This window comes from Ictalurus furcatus, chromosome 12 (assembly GCF_023375685.1).
Source record: "Ictalurus furcatus strain D&B chromosome 12, Billie_1.0, whole genome shotgun sequence".
NCBI classification, from domain to species: Eukaryota; Metazoa; Chordata; class Actinopteri; order Siluriformes; family Ictaluridae; genus Ictalurus; species Ictalurus furcatus.
In genome coordinates this window covers 4001800-4021476 of record NC_071266.1, presented here as the reverse complement: position 1 = coordinate 4021476, position 19677 = coordinate 4001800, and the positions used below count along the sequence as shown (strand labels likewise).

Below are 19677 nucleotides of genomic sequence, written 5' to 3'. Positions count from 1 at the left end.
GAGGTGTTAGTTGTAGGTACTCCATCAGCAATCTGATCAGCAAGTAAATAAATAAATAAATTACACATATATATATATATATATGACTTAAAAACACTTGTTGAGCAGTAGTGAGACTGAGGAGGTGGAGGAGGGAGGAGGAAGGAGCGTTTCTTTGATTAATTCTTTACAATAATGACATCTACTGTATATTTGATCATCTAGGATTTCCCTATATTTGGCTACCTCTAACTTTCCATCAACCCTGGCCAGTTTCCTAGTCCCTGCTGATAACGTTTCCACACTACACAATGCTACCACCGGCCTGCGTCACTGTGGGGATGGTGAAACAATAGCAGTTTTTTTTTTTTTTTTAAACAAACACGTTTTGTAGTTTCATTTCAGTAAATTCTTTGCTCACGTTCTCTAACAGTAATTCACTTGCATCCCCACAACATGATGGTGTTCTCAGTGTTGTTCACAAGTGGGATTTCAAATGGGTTTTTCAATAATAGTTGTTTTTCCTGACGCTCTGGGCTTTATCGAGTGTCCTGGATATGGTTCTCCCATTCGAGATGATGATGATCCCTCCAGGTACATCCAAACCTTTTTTTATTGTGACCTCTGGGTTGTTTCTCTGACTATGGGCCTCCTTACCTGTTCACACACTTGTGGTTGACGGCATTCTTTTAATAATGATTGGCACCCTGTCCAGGGTGTACCCCGCCTCGTGCCCGATGCTCCCTGGGATAGGCTCCAGGTTCCCCCGTGACCCTGAAGGAAGGATAAGCGGTATAGAACTCGGGTGGATTTAATAATGATCAGTTAATATTTATCTATTTATTTAACAAAGTTATGTTTAAGTTTTTTTTTTTTTAAACCAAACCCTGATTTATACATTTCCTGAACTTTGTTCTGGGCTTGTTTTGATAGCTTCTTGTGAGGGTCGTCGTTGTGATGTTTGTTTAGGTGTGCTCTTTGGGACCTTCCAGGAATGGGCATTTATTTATAGTGAGATCATGTGACTCTTTAATTGATGATTAAGTGGTTGCACCAGAACTGATAAATAGAGGTTTCACTGCACTGCACAATTTTTTAAAATATTTTTTTAAATTTGTAAATCATTTTGCAAATATATTGACACTGCAGCAACCGTTTTTGTCATCAATAGGCAATGGACGCATTAAGGAAGCCAAACAAAAGAAAATTTGCAGTACACAGTTTTGTTTTGTTTTTTAAATTTGTGATGGAACCAGCAAACTTTTTTTTTTTTTTTCCTTTCTAATAAAACAATATTTTAATTTTTGCAGTCAGTCAGCCATTGGTTAAATATTTATATCACAAAAGTTTAATTTGAAACATTGCCAACAGGAAATATTATGCTAATATTTGCGCATGTGTTAATCCCTTATTTGTATTAGTCAATGGGAGTCAACGGAACTTATCTCTAGTGACTTCTTTCTTTCTTTCTTTCTGTTCACTTACTTGTGCCATCACACTAGTCTAATAGCACGTGCTGTACGTAGAGATTTTTCAGAGATGCTCGTCCTGGGGAAAAAGTTGCCCCAAACAAAAGCTCATTTGTGTAAGCACAACCATTACAGCAAATCGGAGAAGCAGGAAAAAGCCATTTCCTTTTATATTTCGGCTGCTTTCATTTGTGAATGGTGCACATCAGCCTAAATGGAGAAAAGTTCCAGGTCGATTTCGCTCTTGAGAACGTGAATGTAGTCTCGGATGCTCATCTCAGAGAAAATCATTCCGCCCTGTCTGAAATTATTCACTGCACTTCCCGATACAACCATTATACGCTCAACGGTTGGCGTCGGGGCTGCATTTGACAGTAGGGGCTGCATTAACTAATCGATTAAAAAAAAAAAATCGATGATGATGATGATAATAGTTGCCAACAAATTTCACTTAAACAAAATCACATGAGCAAGAGTGCAGTTGCACTGAATCCGGAGAGCACAGCCGGTTTTGCTTCCTTGGCCATGGACGGCTGTGGCGTTGCTGGGATTCGAACTCGCGGTCTCCCGACGACCGGGCGAACGCTTTTCTGGTGCACCACTCAGGAGCGGTGAATACTTCTCTAATTCCAGACTGCTGGGACTACTGCTGCTCCTAAGGCCATACAGACTTCATATAAATCCATAATGAACTTTTTCACACTATCTGTTGTTACCCAGATGAGGATGGGTTCCCTTCTGAGTCGGGTTTCTCTCACGGTTTCTTCCTCTTAAAACATCTTAGGGAGTTTTTCCTTGCCACCGTCGCCACTCAGTGGCTTGCTCAGTTGGGATAAATTCACACCTTTAATATCTGTATACCGTGTTGATATTTCTGTAAAGCTGCTTTGAGACAATGTCTATTGTCAAAAGCGCTATACAAATAAAATTGAATTGAATTGAATATGCTTATTTTAGAAGTGGCATAAAGTCTGTGACAATTGTTACCCAAAAGCCCATAATCCTGCAGGCCTGCTTCAGCATTGGCATGATGCTCTGTGACTGGTAAATTATCTGCTGTACTGGGCCAACTGTAAGAGAGAGAGAGAGAGAGGGAGAGAGGAACGATGGGGATGGAGAGCCAGGCTGTGAAGTGGCCGTGATTTGTGTGCAGTATGATGGATGGCACAGTATTCTCCCAGAAGACCCTGCAGTGACCGCTGTACCTGCTACTCCCCAGTGGTTGTTGTGGGTATGGCTTCTGTCAGAGTGATTGGGTAGCAGTGTGAGTAAGAATCCCTGAGGCAGGAAGTGGATTGTCACAGCCCCATCACACACTCTTGCCTCGTCTCAATCAGCCAGCTCTTGTTAGAGGCATTCGGTTCATCTGTTGCTCTCTCCCTCGCATTCTGCTTTCTCATTCAGTTTCTCCTTTTCTGGCCATGGTATCCTCTTCCCAAGCTTCAGTGTTTTTACGCGCAAAGCCGCCTCACTGTTTGATCTTTTATAGCCGTTAAATAAGTTACGGTATTTTAGTGGAACTGGGAAAATCTTTAATAAGGGAGCTGTTTTAGGTGTGGGACTGTAGTCTAAACGTGGCGTGTGTGTGTATGTATAACTAAGCAAGTGATTTTCTGGCTGAGACTGGCTAGATAAGCTTACCTCAAGCTGGCAGGACTCCCAATTCTCTGTCGCTGCCCATCCATGGTCAATTACCCAGGCTGGCAGGAGCGCTAGATGGCGAGCATGGTGCAAGATGGCAAGGGACACATGGGCTCTTTAGCATTTCATATTCTTATTCAGAGTTCATACTCTAGGTAATTAATGCAGTAGTGTGTGTGTGTGTGTGTGTGTGTGTATGCAAATAGCGTTCCTCTGTACTATTCACTGGAATGAACCATACTTCTTCGTCTTTTAGCGCGACTCCATGAAAGATGTCAGAAGAGGTGATTGTGATCGCCAAGTGGGACTACTCGGCACAGCAGGAGCAGGAACTTGACATCCGGAAGAACGAACGCCTGTGGCTCCTAGACGACTCAAAAACGTGGTGGCGTGTCCGCAACGCTGCCAACCGCACGGGCTATGTGCCATCCAACTACGTGGAGAGGAAAAACAGTCTGAAGAAGGGCTCGCTGGTGAAGAACCTCAAGGACACTCTGGGTAAGCTTTATTGATCGGTCAATTACCTGCACAGCAACTGTTGTTGTTTTTTTTTAATCGCCGTTCATTACTTGTCACGATCTTGCTTAATGAAAGTCTTCATTAGACGCATCTCTGTAGAATCAGGGTGGCGTTGCCCTTGAAGGACCTTTTAAGATGAAGAGTGCGTAGGAGGCTAAACTGATCGAGATGGGTTTTATTGTAAAGCAGAATTAATTACCGAGCTCTTTTAATCGCACAAAGTGGACGAGGGATTGATCGACCATGTCGTCACCTGTAATGAAACATTTTTTAGGCCGGATTAATAGCACGAGTCTGGGAGTTTCAAAGCTGTCTGAAAGCTGGGATTGGACGACATAATGCAGCGCAATTCATACTCCAGATTAAAAATATCCTGTTTTGTGTCTGACCTCAGAGAGATTTGTGTCTGGCTTATCTGATAGGATTTTGGTGGAATAGGTAGAGCTGGCGTACTGCTGCAGGCGCCCATATTTGTAAATGTGAATCTTTAATGCAGGGGTTTAGTTATTTAGATTAGTGAACTGCGATCATTTTTTTTCAAACTCGTTGTCCAGTTGTTACGAGTGCTTGTATTTTGTCGAATGTAGAAATACAATGTTCTGTGAAGATGCGGGTTTGATCCACGACGCCTTGGAGGCGCACGTAGAAACCCCGGGCATCGATCGTGTGCCTGTTTATTGGTACTTAATACTCAATGACGGTGTTTCAGCACAGAGAGGCGAACTTCAGTGAGTGATGGAGCAATTTACACCGTACTCCACTGTCCTGACAGACTAAAGTGAGAAGCCGTCAGAGCGAACACACACACACTCACACCCGCGCACAAACACATTACAGTGCCGCATAAATTCATAATTTTCTCTTCACACTAATTGGATGCTTAGCCTGAGGTCGACATTCTTGGCTGCTCTGGACGTGGACAATAAATCAGCGATTGAACGCATTGCATCTGTTAGAGACAGGAAATGGAAGAGTGATATGAGCGGAGTTATGCAGAGAGGTATGGAGCTTGGAAAATGACGCAAGCATTTGAATATGAATTTAGACCGCTTTTACTTACAGTGGGGGGGGGGATAAGTATTGAACGTGTCAACATTTTAGTCAGTAAATATATTTCCAACGAGGTTATTCACATGAAATTTTCACCAGACTTTGGTATTAACTCAATAAATCCTCACATATAAAGAATTCACAACATTAAAGCCCATAAATGAAGTTATGTGTAGTAAAGCGGAATGACACGGGGAAAAAGTACTGAACACGCTAACTGAAACGTATTTAATACTTAGTGGAGAATCCTTTGTTTGTAATGACGCTTCAAGACTCTTCCTGTGTGAAGAAATCAATCCAGTTGAACAAGATTTAAAGACAATATGTTTAGAAGAATGCCGGAACACTGCGGCCCATTAATTTCTTCATACAGGAAGTGAAAATGATGTTGACGCGTTGAATACTCATTTCTCCCACTGTATATCATTTCATTAAAGCTACTAGAGTTCTGCAGCCAAGAGTAGAAATGTTTTTCCTGACTGACTGATATTAAAGACATGAGCAGTGCTAGCCGCACATCTCGTTTTCGAACACGTAAATGATCAGCTCATCAGAACGCGTCTGGTGTGTACAATGAGTAAACCCCGTCGTGTCCTCCCATTTATTTTCCCCCGATAAAAGTTCAAGCATTAAATTGTTAATAAGGACTCTTGACCGTGTTAGCGTTAAACGTGCATATGCTAACCATTTAAGTAAGCAAAATAAATAAATAAATAATACACTGGAATTAAACTATGCTCCAGCATTCATAATGAAACTCACCTGCTTGAACTCCTTGAATAAATACTGCGGTTAAACCAGCCGCTCTTCCTGAAGGCACGGTTAATCCATCCGCACGTATATTTTAGGGGTGCGGCTTTTTTTTTTTACACATTTAGCAGTAACGGCACGAAGAGCGGGAAACGAGCGTCTGAGAGCTCCCACACAACAAACGCAAATTACCAACGATCATTTTAAATAAATAAGAGAAACAAAAATTCACATAAATCTGGGGGTCGGTCTTTAAGGTGCTTTCATAGGTTAGATGTATTGGCACCCTGTCCTGGGTATACCCCGCCTTGTGCCCGATAGAGCCTGGGATAGGCTCCAGGTTCCCCCGTGACCCTGAAGAAAGGATAAGCGGTATAGAAGATGGAGGGATGGATGGATAGGTTAGATGTGTTTGCTCCTTTTGTTGCAAAACTTCGATTACAGTGTTTGCAAATTGGTTTTTGATTATTGATGTTCCCTTTGTGATCTGCCTCAAATCCAGAGTATTTCAAGATGTGGCTCTTTTGACCTGGTACTCGGTGCTTATGAAAATCTGGTACCGTCAACTTTTTTTTTCTTTTTAGTAACAACTTGGTACCGAAGTACTTTTGACAATCCTCGTAGTTTAGTGAAGTCAGAATGGACGATGAACCATAAAGAGGTAATTGTGTTTAAATACATGTGATACTGAAAAAGCTACATTTCTATTAATATTATATACTATGCATCGAGTGTGAACATGTAGAAATCTGCCAATTTGAGTAGAACATAAAGGGGAAAAAAACATCTACTTTTCCCTGAGAATCTCAGACACTTCACATTTGGTTCATTTACATAAAATCGTTCGTATTTGAGATTCGTATTTAGGGTTTTGAAAACTGTTATCTCAGAACTGTAACCCATAATTCTGAATTATTTTAAAGGCGAATCTTACTCTTAGCAAGTTCAGAACAAAGAAAGAACGTGGGTAAATCTGTAAATTTACGACATATACCACCACAGAAAACATTATTTAATTGCGAATCTGTTTTTAGAGGATTTAAACCTAACATGGTGAGCAAATTATATTATAGAATTCAGGCAGTTTTACTGGGGTTCTCTCATACAGTGTAGCAAGTAATAATCTGGAAAGACCTTTGTAATATTACAGTCTAAAACTGGATTTCAAGAGAAGCAAATTAGTAAATGAATCGCATGAAAATGTATCACTTGAATATGAATCTCATGAAAATGAATCGCATGTAAATGAATCGTACGTAAATGAATCGCATGAAAATGTATCACGTGAATATGAATCTCATGAAAATGAATCACATGTAAATGAATCATACGTAAATGAATCTCATGAAAATGAATCACATGTAAATGAACCATACGTAAATGAATCGGATGAAAATGTATCACGTGAATATGAATCTCATGAAAATGAATCTCATGTAAATGAATCATACGTAAATGAATTGCATGAAAACGTATCTCATGAAAATGAATCTCATGAAAATGAATCACATGTAAATGAATCATATGTAAATGAATCACATGTAAATGAGCCATATGAAAATGAATAAATAAATTAAAGACAAATACAAGCTGGAAAAAAAAGAAAAAAAAAGAAAACAGAAGTCCAGTATAGATTTCTGAACTACAGCGACTGGCATTCTAGCAGAACATAACAAACCATTCCATATTACATGACTAGATTGGAATCAATGAAATCAAATGAATTTTTTTTTTTTCCTGTTTCAAATAATAAGACCGTATCCACATCTAAACACAACCTAGTTTTGAATCAAAATTCTACCTACAAGAGCTAGACAATATATACTGTACTGCAGAAGCAATGAACGCATTTTATTACTGAACACGTACACAGTACACATCCGACCTGCAGTTATTACAGAGTCGCAGTTTCACACTTGGTCACAGTATATGATCAGACCTACCTACCTCATGGTTAACGTTCTCAAAATACTGATTCAAATCCACTGCATTTCCTCATGGCCACGCCCTCTTTCAACTGAAAGAACTTGGAAGTACAATAATCTCAGCAATGGTCCGGTAGTTTGTCGTTTGAGTTCCTGAAATGACTTGGATTATGCAGGCCTGTCTGGAACGTGTGCTCCGTTTTCCAACCTCACCTGCAGGCATTTCAATGTCATCTCAGTACTTGAAGAGGTCAGATTATGCTGAAGTCAGATTTAATTAAAGCTTCATTTATCAACACACGGGAGCTTCTGCAAGTTCCCATCCTGAACAAATGAGCAAATCCTTAGCGCATTTCGGGGTAACCAAAGCACATTTTAGAAATCAATTATGCCTAAATGATGTGTTTTTGTCGATCTGAAATGATATAATAACCTCAAAAACATACATTGATATCCAAGCACCTTTGCATAGTCCTTGCATGTGTTCCTGACCAGGTTTCTATAATTAACACTAGCTGCACAAGTATTTATCGTTTTTTTTTCATCTTTTTTTTATTAATTTTTTTTTTTTGTAAGTGTGTGTTTAGCTACGTGATGTGTTCTAGCTAGCGAATTCCCTTCATCAAATTGATTGAAATCAGGTTTCTTTCTATAAATACACCCGTTTTATTGTATACTTGCTACAACAGAATTAAGTTAGAAAACACTAACTCGTCAAATTAATTAATTAATTATTTTTTTTAAAATGTTGGGTATTTCTAAAGAGTGTACCGTTCCTTAGAATAAAAGCTGAACCGCCGACCAAAATTGTGTCATTTGTTCGTTTTTCCACCAACCACAGAGTAGTTACTGATTTCACTTTTGAGGTAGATTCATCTTCAATGTTCAGCAACCACAAGCTTACAGAGCAGCTTTAATTGCCTTGGCCTAGATTCTACAACTCTCTGGAAGTATACAGGATGAATGAACACCGTTCCTCCAAAAGACATTGCCTCAGTTTGTGTTTTGTTGCCGAATGAGCTATAGAGCGCTGCCTGAGACATCTCTCCGGAATATCCCATCGGGGTTTTATTGGGTTGAGAGATACGGTGACTTGTTTGAGTATGAAAATGATGTCAATCGCATGGAGTGACCCTCATATCAGGACTCGTATAGGATGGGAAAACTTTGGCTCGGTCAGTGAAGACATCTGGCGGAGAGCGCGAGTCTTTACTCTGCTTACCTATTGATTTTTAAATCAATATTTAATAATGTGTGTGTGACGTTCCTTGGAGGTGTGAATCAGGTGGTCGCACAAATGCTCAGGGGGGGGGAACAAACAAAAAAAACCATTATACGTCCAATATGATAATCAGAATGTGTTATGTTGACGTGATGTTTGCTCTTTGGAAAGTAGGCCACCTTGTTTTAACAGTGTTGTAGCTTCGGGGATTTACCTGTGTGCCCTGCATTAACATGGCATAAGTGAGTCACGAGTCAATACGTGAGTCATGAGAGCCGTTTGGAATTGAGTGACCTTGATGACTCACGGCTGTCTGAGGTCGGATCTAATTTTGTTGCATGTTAAAAATGAGTCCATAACCTGACGTCTGGTTGAATCGGATATCCCCTTCTGATAACCACACTAGTATATCAGACATGTATTTCAGGGAAACGCCACTGAAACACTTCGTTATATCAAAGGCAAAGCAGGCATGCTGTCTCCCTCGGAGTATCGTCTGTTCAGTTTGTCTGTGTGGGAGCATGTGAGACTCGGAGACCCAAAACACAACAGATGCACAGGGCCTCAGGTGGGGTTTCCATTCCACCTGTTTTTATGCTAACATTGAATCCGCATAATAAAGGCCTTAAAAAACAAAAAAAAAGTCTGTAAACATTTCTAAGCTGTACTGATGTGGCAAAGTTTGTGTATCCAATAACGGAGAGCAATAGAGAGTAATATAATCCTTTCAAATAAATTACACCGCAGAGACTTATAAAACAATATTGATATAGGTAAAAAAAAAATATATATATATATATATATATATATATATATATATATATATATATATATATATATATATATATATATATATATACACGTTCAAAACAGCATTGCGGTTCAAAGCTGCCTATTTCCACCTGTCTTACGTAATACCTTTTCATTGTTCTCGTATCCATTAGACTAAAGCCACAATGCAAGTACGTCCCGATACATATTTTGAGATGATAAGGCAATGTTTTCCCAGTCTGCACCTGTCTAGTTAAGGTGGAAATTGCATTACAGCACGTTCTTAAACGTTTAGAACCGGACTCTGGTTTGCAGGTGTAAATATTAGAACTCGCCAGTCGGCCACAGACGCCGAGGGATTCGTTTTACTAACCGGTGGTAAGAGCATCGGTTAATGCGACGATTGATTTATGCGGGTTATTATTTAAAAGAAAAACGTCAGTTAATACAAGTGTTACTTCCTCTGTCAATGGTGTATTAATGTTGAAGTCCGTGGATTGTTCGGGTTAATGAAAGCATTGAACGATGTCAGTTAAGGGAATCTTAATGAAAAGCATTACCATAAAGTGGAAATAGTGTGACGAGTAAAACAAAAAAACAAGCCATCTCTATACCACATTGCACCTTGTTTATTCCTTGTGGCACGGATGCCCGATTTAGCGGGTTGCCATCTTGGATCTTGACATCCTAGTTATCTAGACTAAATTGGATCAGACCTGTGTCCTGACCTGTGTCTTGGAGCCACCGTGAGACACATCTGACGTATCGTGTTGTGAGTCGTCATCTGCTGTGCTTTCATGTGAACCGTTTGAAGCGTATGGAAAACAGTGACCTCCATGACTCGCGGCTCTCTAGAGCTTCTATTTTTGTTGCCTGTTAAAAGCCGCGTCGTTGACCCCTAAGTCTACCCAATGTCTTCGTGTATAACACAGGCCTTTGTTCTAAAGGTTACTTTAAAAAAAAAAAAAAAAAGCAGCGATGATGATGATGATGATGATGATAATTATAATATTGGATGAAGTTTGCGCTTTGAGTGCAATTGTGAAAAATAAGTATTTTGTATAAGGAATATTTTTATTATTTAGGACCGCTTAAATATTCAGTATGAATAGGAGAGATTCCATTTGTACCTAAGGAGGTGAGACGACCTTTGTCACGATTGTTAAACTAAACAGAGTCATAATAGTGGAGTAAGCAATATATAGTCAGACCTGTTCATTCGAAGATGATTCTTCATTTCGACGCTAAGTATACGCGCTGTAAACCAATTATCTGAAAATACACAAGCAGAGCTGATCGAATCATTCATTCATTACCCATCCCGAACAGTTCTGTCGTTTTTACCCGTAACATATTGACTCGACGTTTGCGATCGGCTCATTTCTGGTTCTCATCCTGTGTGCAAATTAAAGTAACCAAGACTAGAGTTTTTAGGATAATGGATAAGTGCGCGGACATTTTACATATCGATTTCATAGCCATCATCAACAATTTTCAACAGATTGATCAATCGTTGATGAGTCAATGATCAGCCAGTGATTAGTCAATGATTAATGATCATAGATCAATGATCCGTCACTGACGAGTCAGTTACAAGTCAATAATGAGTCCGTGATCAATGATTGATCTCGGATCACTTTGGTGCGTCAATTACAAGTCAATAATGAGTCCGTGAATCAGTGATCAGTCAATGATTAATACACTTATCACTGAGTGATTGTTGAGTAAAGTATAAAATGAGCACAGTCAATAAACCCATTAGAACGCCTGTGTGTGAAGTATATTATATGATCTAGAAGAGTCTTAAATCATCTTTATTTTGAGGTCGCATTGCCACAAGAAAACCTTTTACAGAGTCAACTGCAGGAATATGGTATAAGATGTTGTTTTGTATTATTATTATTATTATTTAATGTCTGTATTGTTTTGTAAATTTGGCCTCCCTCTGGCTTTGCTGCTTAAAAACCGGGTATCTTGCACAAATAAGAGGGCGATGTTGCCACTGAATTGTGGCGTGTGTTGTGGTTAGTCGTATGAGGGATGTGCAGACACATGCACATAAAAGGCTTGGATTACTTGCCACCGTTTCCTCAAGAAGACATGGCTTTGACAGATTGATGCATGTGTACAGGAGAGAACATAGTGCTTAAGTCTGACATTCTTCAGAAACATCTAAATACAGACAGGATGTCAGATTTATTTTGTTGACTTAATCTGCTGGTTAAAAATAGAGCTCGTCATGGTATGCGTTTGCTTATGGGAGACTGGCAGTGCATGGTGCTGGTATGTGTTTTGCGCAGTAACAATGGGCTTGAATACTCTCCGGTCTCAGTTTGTGAGTTTCAGCTTTTCTCATTACTGGTCACGTGTTTGATTTCGGACGCCTCCGTGTTTCATTTGGGTTTTTCTGCTAAGACGAGAGATTTCCGTGTTATAATCATTTGTTTATCAAATATGACATACTTGTTGTAATTGTCTAAAACAGTGGTTTTCAAAGTGGGGGCCACCAGGGGGCGCCCACGGGGCCTCAACAGTTTGGTCGGAGCCACCAAGCCCATCCCTCCCACTAGTGTGTTTTCTCTTTCTCACTCTGACAACCCCACACACACACACACACACACACACACACACACACACACACACACACAATCAATTCCTAAAGTAATGTAAAGATGTAATTATTAATAATAAAAAGGGGGGGGGATATATTCGGAATTCTGTATTTTTAATGTGTTTTAAAGATATCATGCAAAATGGGTGCCTCGGTCAAATGTTAATGCCATTTGGGTGGCCTTGCCCTGGAAAAGATTGGGAACCCCTGGTCTAAAAGCCATAAAGTAGGGGTTGACCATATTTTTTTAATGGATACCAGTGTTTTATCAAAACCCTTCACATGGTCAAATATTTGATGTTTACTACTTTATATAGTTTTAAAAAATGAAAAGTGGAAAAATTGATTCCAATTCCACAGAAAGATGTCCCACCTACTTCTACATTTATGGCTAATACACAGCGACTTGCATTTATGTCGTTTATACAACTGAGCAGTTGAGGGTTAAGGGCCTTGCTCAAGGGCCCAACAGTGGCAGGTTGGCAGTGTTGGGATTTGAACTCGCGACCTTCCAATCAGTCGTCCAACGTCTTAAACACTGAGCTACCACCTACCCGACCCTATCTCCAACTTGTGTACAAACAACGTGTGAACGAAATTGTAAAGAACTGCACGTTTAAAATGGGAATCATCGCCTGAGGTAAAAGTCACTCGCAGCATTTAATCACAAGCCTCATCATTGTCTCGTCACCCGACTGACCTCGTCACGCTAACGTCCACGAGGAAAGCCTGACGTTCGCTGTGTGAGGAAATCACACTTCGCTAGCTGGGTTTTAGATATCTTGATGCATGTTTTTCTCCCAAATTTGCTCATCTGCCAGTTCCCACCCACCAGCCGGTTCTCCCTTATCATCTTCAAAAGCCGCAGTACCAACCAGAAAGGGTGAAGGCTAATACGAGTTTCCTCTGAGACAACCACATCTTTATGACCTGTTACTCGTACTGCTTTACAGGGCAGTGTAACACACTCCGAGGAAAGCGCTATCCGCCTTCTTCCACACACATGAGCTTACAGATGCCCAATCACTGTGGTTGAGGGGGTAAAATATACCCCTATGTGTGTGTTTTGTTTTGTTTTTTTTTTAAAGTAGATATGTGAAAGTATATTATTGGCAGAAACACTCCTGTTTTCGAGAATTCCGCCATAGAGAAAGTGCTGGACTTGTAAGCTCATATTGTTGTATAAGGTGATAATTGCAAACTACAGGCATTTAATATCAAATGACCGAAGCAACTGATAATATTCCAATCAAATCTCACCAAGATGATTCGTTTTTTTGTGTTTAAAAATGGGATGAACTTTTTTTGTATTCGTTGCCGTTTATAATACAACTCGTCGTTTGAATGCGGTTGTGTTTTTGAAACTGACTGATGGATGGCGTATCGTTGCAGGTCTGGGTAAGACCAAGCGGAAGCCGAGCACGGATGCCGAGTGCCCACCGAACGGCGTCGGAGCAGGGGCAGAGCGCATCTACGAGCTGCACACGGCGGCGGTGGCCAAGTTTGCGTACACGGCAGAGCGCGATGATGAACTGAGCCTGGCGAAAGGCGCACGTCTGCTGGTGCTCGAGAAATGCAGTGACGGCTGGTGGCGCGGCCGCTGCGGTGACGGCCGGGTCGGGTGGTTCCCCTCCAACTACGTCCAGGAGGAGGAGGAGGATGAGGAGGAGGAGGAAGACGCAGGTATGGGTGATGGGCAGAGCTCACGAGCGTTGCACAAAGTGCAGACGCTTTACCCCTTCAGCTCGGCCACAGAGGAAGAGTTGAATTTTGATAAAGGGGAAATCATGGAGGTCTTGGAGAAGCCTGAGAATGACCCCGAGTGGTGGAGGTGTAAAAACGGTCAAGGCCAAGTGGGCCTCGTGCCCAAAAACTATGTGACGGTGCTGAAAGATGGGTCGGCACAAGGAGGAGGGGCCAGCAGTTTCACCGTCCATCCTGTGCAGCATGCAGGCCCCACCCACACGGGCAGATTCGCTGGGAAGGACTGGTACTACGGCAGCGTGACGCGGCACCAGGCTGAATGCACGCTGAACGAGAGGGGAGCCGACGGAGACTTCCTAGTGAGGGACAGCGAGTCCTCTGTGAGTAAATGAGGGAATTAGTGTTTCACTTACAGGGTACTTCTCCAGGGTAATATTCAATGATGTTCAAGATGTTTGGTTACTGATCTTTTCTGCTTGCCAGACTGATTCTTGTACATTTCACGAAATTGGAGCCGGGAGCGAAATTATAAACTGTCCTGTTATTCCAATAAATGTCTGTGCTCATAAAATATTCTCATACTGTGCTCATATATTCACAGAAGGCTTTATTGGCCCGCTCAAACAGAACCTGTTGCTTTTAACTTCTCCTATTAACGTCTGTGACTTGATAATCATATACTCGCAGCTCTTTTCAATAACTCAAGGAGATTTACAGCAAGAAAAACATTACACGCAATCACCGAGCACACACTGGTGAAGTGGTGAGAGGGGGGGTAAAAACCTGAGTCGTAGTTGCCTTGATTGGATACGAATCGGACGTCTTTGTTTAATTCACTAATACAGTGATACGTATGTATGTTTCTCTTTCTTTAGCCGAACGACTTCTCCATCTCCTTGAAGGCATCGGGCAAGAACAAGCACTTCAAGGTGCAGTGTGGCGAGGGCGTGTACTGCATCGGGCAGCGGCGTTTCAACACTATGGACGAGCTCGTCGAGCACTACAAGAAAGCACCCATTTTCACCAGTGAGCACGGAGACAAGCTCTACCTTGTCAAACCCCTGCAGTGACCTCCCAGCCAAAAACGAACCTTATCAGACCTCACACTGAGCCAAGCCTCCTTACTGAACTCCTTGATGGTCAGTTCTCACCAGCAAGTGGGCAAGAGTGCCAACTCACGCAACTGGGCGGTGACACTGTTACCCTCTTACTGTTGAATTTCCTGTTTACTACGTCAGATATTTTGTCCTCGCCGGACATAAAACCGTCTGCTAATAAATCTTTCCAGTTAAGTGTTGACCGATAATAAGAGGCGCACGCTTTTGTTGCCGCAGTTCCGATTCAGATTTTACACTGCGAACAGACTTAAGCTGGCAAGAAATAGCCTTTTAATTTTATTTTTGTTATAAATTGATTCGACGGTACGATAGGGAATATTCTGAGCCTTCACGTGGCAGTCTGTATCAGAGGAGCTACAGGACTGTCTGTCTACGTGTTGCAAGACGAGCCAATTTGTGACACACAGATACTGACTGCCCCCTGCTGGACACACACGCACACGCGCGCACACATATACAAAAGGATGCATGGACTCACACAAGGGAGGTCTGTTTATGAGATGAGATGAATGTCAAATGCTCAACCAAATGTGCCACACACTCGTTAAGTGTAACGATCCACATTTATTCCAACCCAAAATCGACAATAGCCTGAGTCGTACTATATCTGTTATGGGTATCTTGTATAATTACAAGACAGCTTTTTTTTTTTTTTTTTTTTTCTCTGTACACGCCTTTAATTTCCCAGCTTTTTAAAAGTATTTGTCTGAATGTAAGAGCACTGTTATTTAAATCTGTGTCTATTTAAACTAGAGCATAAGGTGCATATAGGAGTTTACTAAGCACTGTACCAATGACCGTTATGTTGGACGTTGATATACATTTTGTTTAATTAAACATTTTGCAAAATAATGGTAAAATGTCTCAGGCTTTTATCATTGAACGGGTAAAGTATAGAGAGTTAGATCGGGGGGGGGGGCGGGAACGGGTTTCAACAGGTTCAGAGTAGAAGCTATATACCAGAGGTCAACTCAAATCTGTAAAGGTTTAGTTAAATAAGAGTCCTTGCGTACAGAGGTCCAGATAAGCAGCCTACATGACTCAAAGGAGGCAACACCGTTGCCTTTTAATACTTAACTATTAATTATTGTTTTTGACAATAAACAAGGCCATTTAAAGTGGTTAGGTTTTGACGGGCATAACAGACTCATTTGCAGATGTATTTATCTTGAATTTGACACAAGGAGAGTAAATCCATACTTCACTGTCCATTCATTGTTTTTTTAAAAAAAAAAAAACACACATTTATTGTTGTTGACTTTTTATTTTTTTATAGGTTCTGAAAGTCTGTGAAAACTCCCCACTAAGCCGTGTAGCTCTGGTAGTCTCTGATGCAATGAGCTGCCACCAGCTAAATAATGTACACACGTCACAGTCCCCTCCAAAACTATTGAAACGGCAAGGCCAGTTCAGTTGTTCGTGCTGTACACTAAAAACATTTTGGGTTTGAGATCAAAAGATGGATATGAGATGAGAGTTTTAAGATTTCAGCTTTTATTTCCTGATATTTACATCTAGATGTGTTAAACAACATCAAACATGGAACCTTTTGTATCGGACAACCCGATTTTTACAGGAGCAAAAGTATAGGAACAGGTCAGTCTTGAAGCACTTCATATTTGGTTGCGTATCCCTTGCTTGCAAAAACGGCATCAAGACTGCGACTCATTGACAGCACCAAACTGTTGGGTTCTTCTTTCGTGTTGCTTTTCCAGGTTTTTACCGCAGCCTCTTTCAGTTGTTGTGTGTTTCGGGGAAATGATGAAGTTCCTCCTGATTAATTTGGATTAATTTCTCTGTAAATTGGCAGACAAAATGTTCCTGTAGACTTCTGGATTCATTCTGCTGCTCCCATCAGGAGTTACATCATCAGTAAAGATTAGTGATCACGTTCCAGAAGCAGCCATGCGAGCCCGAGCCATGACGCTACCTCCACCATGTTTCACAGACTGTATGTTTTGGCTCATGAGCAGATCCCTTCTTTCTCCACACTTTGACTTTTCCATCACTTTGTCTGAGGTTAATCTTAGTTCCTGAACTTTTGTGGCTCATCTCCATATTACTTTGTGAATTCCAGTCTGGCTTTCTGATTCTTACTGCTGGTGAGTGGTTTGCGTCTTGTGGTATGGCCTCTATATTTCTGCTCTCAAAGTCTTCTTCAAACAGTAGATTGTGATCTCTACACTCCTGCCCTGTGGAGGTTGTTGGTGATGTCACTGACTGTTGTTTTTTGGATTATTCTTAAAATCTCTCACAATGTTTTTGTCCTCAGCTGTTGTTTTCCTTGGGCAGCCCATTCAGTCACATTCATCTTTTGATCTCAAACCCAAATGTCTTCAGTCTACAGCAAAAACGATTTAATTGGCCTTGCCGTTCCCATAGTTTCGGATGGGACTGTATATGGCTAAAAGTATGTGGACACCTAACCCCCATGTGGGGGTTTCTGCCCATTCAGCCACAAGAGCATTAGTGAGGTTGGGCACGGATGTTGGATGAGAATTCCTTCTAAACAGTTGTGTGCTTTTAACTTTGTAGCAACATTTTGGGTGTAGACCTACATACGGGTGTGGTGATCAGGTGTCCACATACTTTTGGCCATATGATGTAAAATCATGATCGCCAACAATCTGCAACAGAGAACATGCTTCATTTAGAAAACTATAGTGGCTAGTTTATTGTTTATTGGCTCTGCTACAGGGTTTATACTATATTCATACGATGTTATGAATATGAATGGTTTTGTTGCGATCACATTCTGATCTCATTCACACAGAGTTCACCATGCTTTAATCCACAGCTTACTGTCTGGACTGAAGGTATTTTGATCTGGGAGACCCAAATGGTGATGATTTCACAGGGAAGGATTAGGATGAAGAGTTCATCTGTGTAATCAGTGTGTCCTTGTGTCAGTAATACACAAAATATGTGATGTGTATTTTTAGTTCCATGAATGTGAGGAATAGCTGAAAAGCAATTCATAGCAATTTTCAGTGTGTTTTTATGTAAGATGTATTTTGTGTATTATCTAAGAGGGGGATATTAAGATTTGGGCGCACGGTGGCTTAGTGGTTAGCACGTTCGCCTCATACCACGTCGGGGGTTCGAGTCCCACCGTGGCCCTGTGTGTGTGGAGTTCGCATGTTCTCCCCGTGCTGTGGGGGTTTCCTCCGGGTACTCCGGTTTCCTCCCCCAGTCCAAAGACATGCATGGTAGACTGATTGGCGTGTCTAAAGTGTCCGTAGTGTATGAATGTGTGTGTGAATGTGTTTGTGAATGTGCCCTGCGATGGATTAGCACCCTGTCCAGGGTGTACCCCGCCTTGTGCCCGATACTCCCTGGGATAGGCTCCAGGTTCCCCCGTGACCCTGAAAAGGATAAAGTGGTATAGAAGATGGATGGATGGACGGATATTAAGATTCATTTTGCTAATACAGTTGCACTGTTTTGAATCAGAGCTGCTGTAGTACAAGTATGGAGCCTGTTCATGTTCATCAGGCAAAAGCTGTGATTAAATCTGAATGCTTGAACACATCACCTATTACTAATTTTTTTTTTTTTTTCTAATTTATTTTCTTTCTACCGGGTTTCTATCTTGTCTACTGACTATGATTAGAGTATAGATTTTTTTAAATTATTATTTATTGTATAACAAATGAGTTTCTAAGAGGAATATTACAAACAAAACAAGCCTTGGTAATCTCTTGAAATTGCATGAAGCTCAAGTTTGACCATCCAGCAGTGTTCAGGAATGAGTATCCCAGAAGCACTGCAGTTCAGAGTTCAACGAATGTTACAGTGAGCATATTGAACATCTCTCTCTCTCTCTCTCTCTCTCTCTCTCTCTCCACTAATTTAGGCTATTTTCACTTTTTCAGGGTGCTTTCACACGATTAGTGCAAGTATAGAATTCAGCCTGTTAGCAACAAAACCATTTTTAAAAAATATGTATTGTTGCGTGAGCTTTCTTAGAGTCAATGTTGAAAAATGAAATAAAGAATCATTTCTCTAAGTTAAAAGGCCTGAATGGCACTGCAATCGTGGAATCACCCTAAATGTTACATACATTCCTGTTGTTATTTGTTGTGTGTGAATGGGTGAATGAGAACCAGTGGAAAGCGTTTTGGAACCACTAAGGTTGAAAAAAAAAAAAAAAAAAAAAAAAAGTGCTATATACCTGCAGACCATTTACCATTTATTTCATGTATTATTATAAGTATAAAAGGTTTGTAATATGCACAAGATGGTTATCAATTTACCAAGGAAGTCCAAATGTGGAAGCAGTTCTAGTCAATACAAATGAATGTTTCCTTACAGTGGAGATATGTTCATTAACATGTCACGTTAATGACTTCAGGTCCAGGGTTATCTGAGCTGTTGCTGACGGTTAAAGATGGCGTGAAACCGGGATGCGCGATTAACCGTTTCAGAGGAGGACACAGTGATGGAAGAATCAGTGTGGCTATGCTGGAGATGTATCTGTCTGTAGATGAGTTTAGTTTAGTACGTTTCAGTTTCGTTTCATCCGTTGTGCGTGCATCTAAGAGTACGTACAATTTGCGTAATTATTTCATTTACCTGAAGATGGATTTGATGGGCACTGTAATGCCATAAATCCTAAATGTCGTTTTGATGCTGTTTACACTGTGATCTGTTGTCATTATAATACTGTCAGTTTATTGTTTTTCAATGGCTGTCTGCACCAAATAAAGAATAAAACATGATGGGACATGCGGTTAGGAAAATAATTAACGATTGGGTAGTGTGATGATTCTTTTAACAGACCAAAGTTGATTATTTTGCTATCGCACCATGCTCCAAGGTGTTTTTTTGTTTGTTTTTTTCTCTTCTGGCATAGCAATTTGCAAAAGAACAAACAAATTTGGTCTCTCTCTCTCTCTTTTTGGTTAATAAGCTAAAA

At 40.7% G+C, this 19677-nt stretch overlaps 1 protein-coding gene across 3 annotated transcripts in view; it reads left to right on the top strand.

The window, feature by feature from the left end:
• The window catches only part of nck2b (NCK adaptor protein 2b), a 47590-nt gene extending 31979 nt beyond the window's left edge, over positions 1 to 15611 (top strand). For all 3 annotated transcript variants that reach the window (XM_053637680.1, XM_053637683.1, XM_053637682.1), the window contains 3 exons: positions 3346 to 3587; positions 13330 to 14021; positions 14517 to 15611. In XM_053637680.1, the coding sequence (XP_053493655.1) occupies positions 3362 to 3587; positions 13330 to 14021; positions 14517 to 14711 (1113 nt within the window). In that variant the 5' untranslated portion in view covers positions 3346 to 3361 and the 3' untranslated portion in view covers positions 14712 to 15611. The remainder of the gene's footprint in view (positions 1 to 3345; positions 3588 to 13329; positions 14022 to 14516) is intronic.
• Positions 15612 to 19677: the final 4066 nt, after the last annotated feature.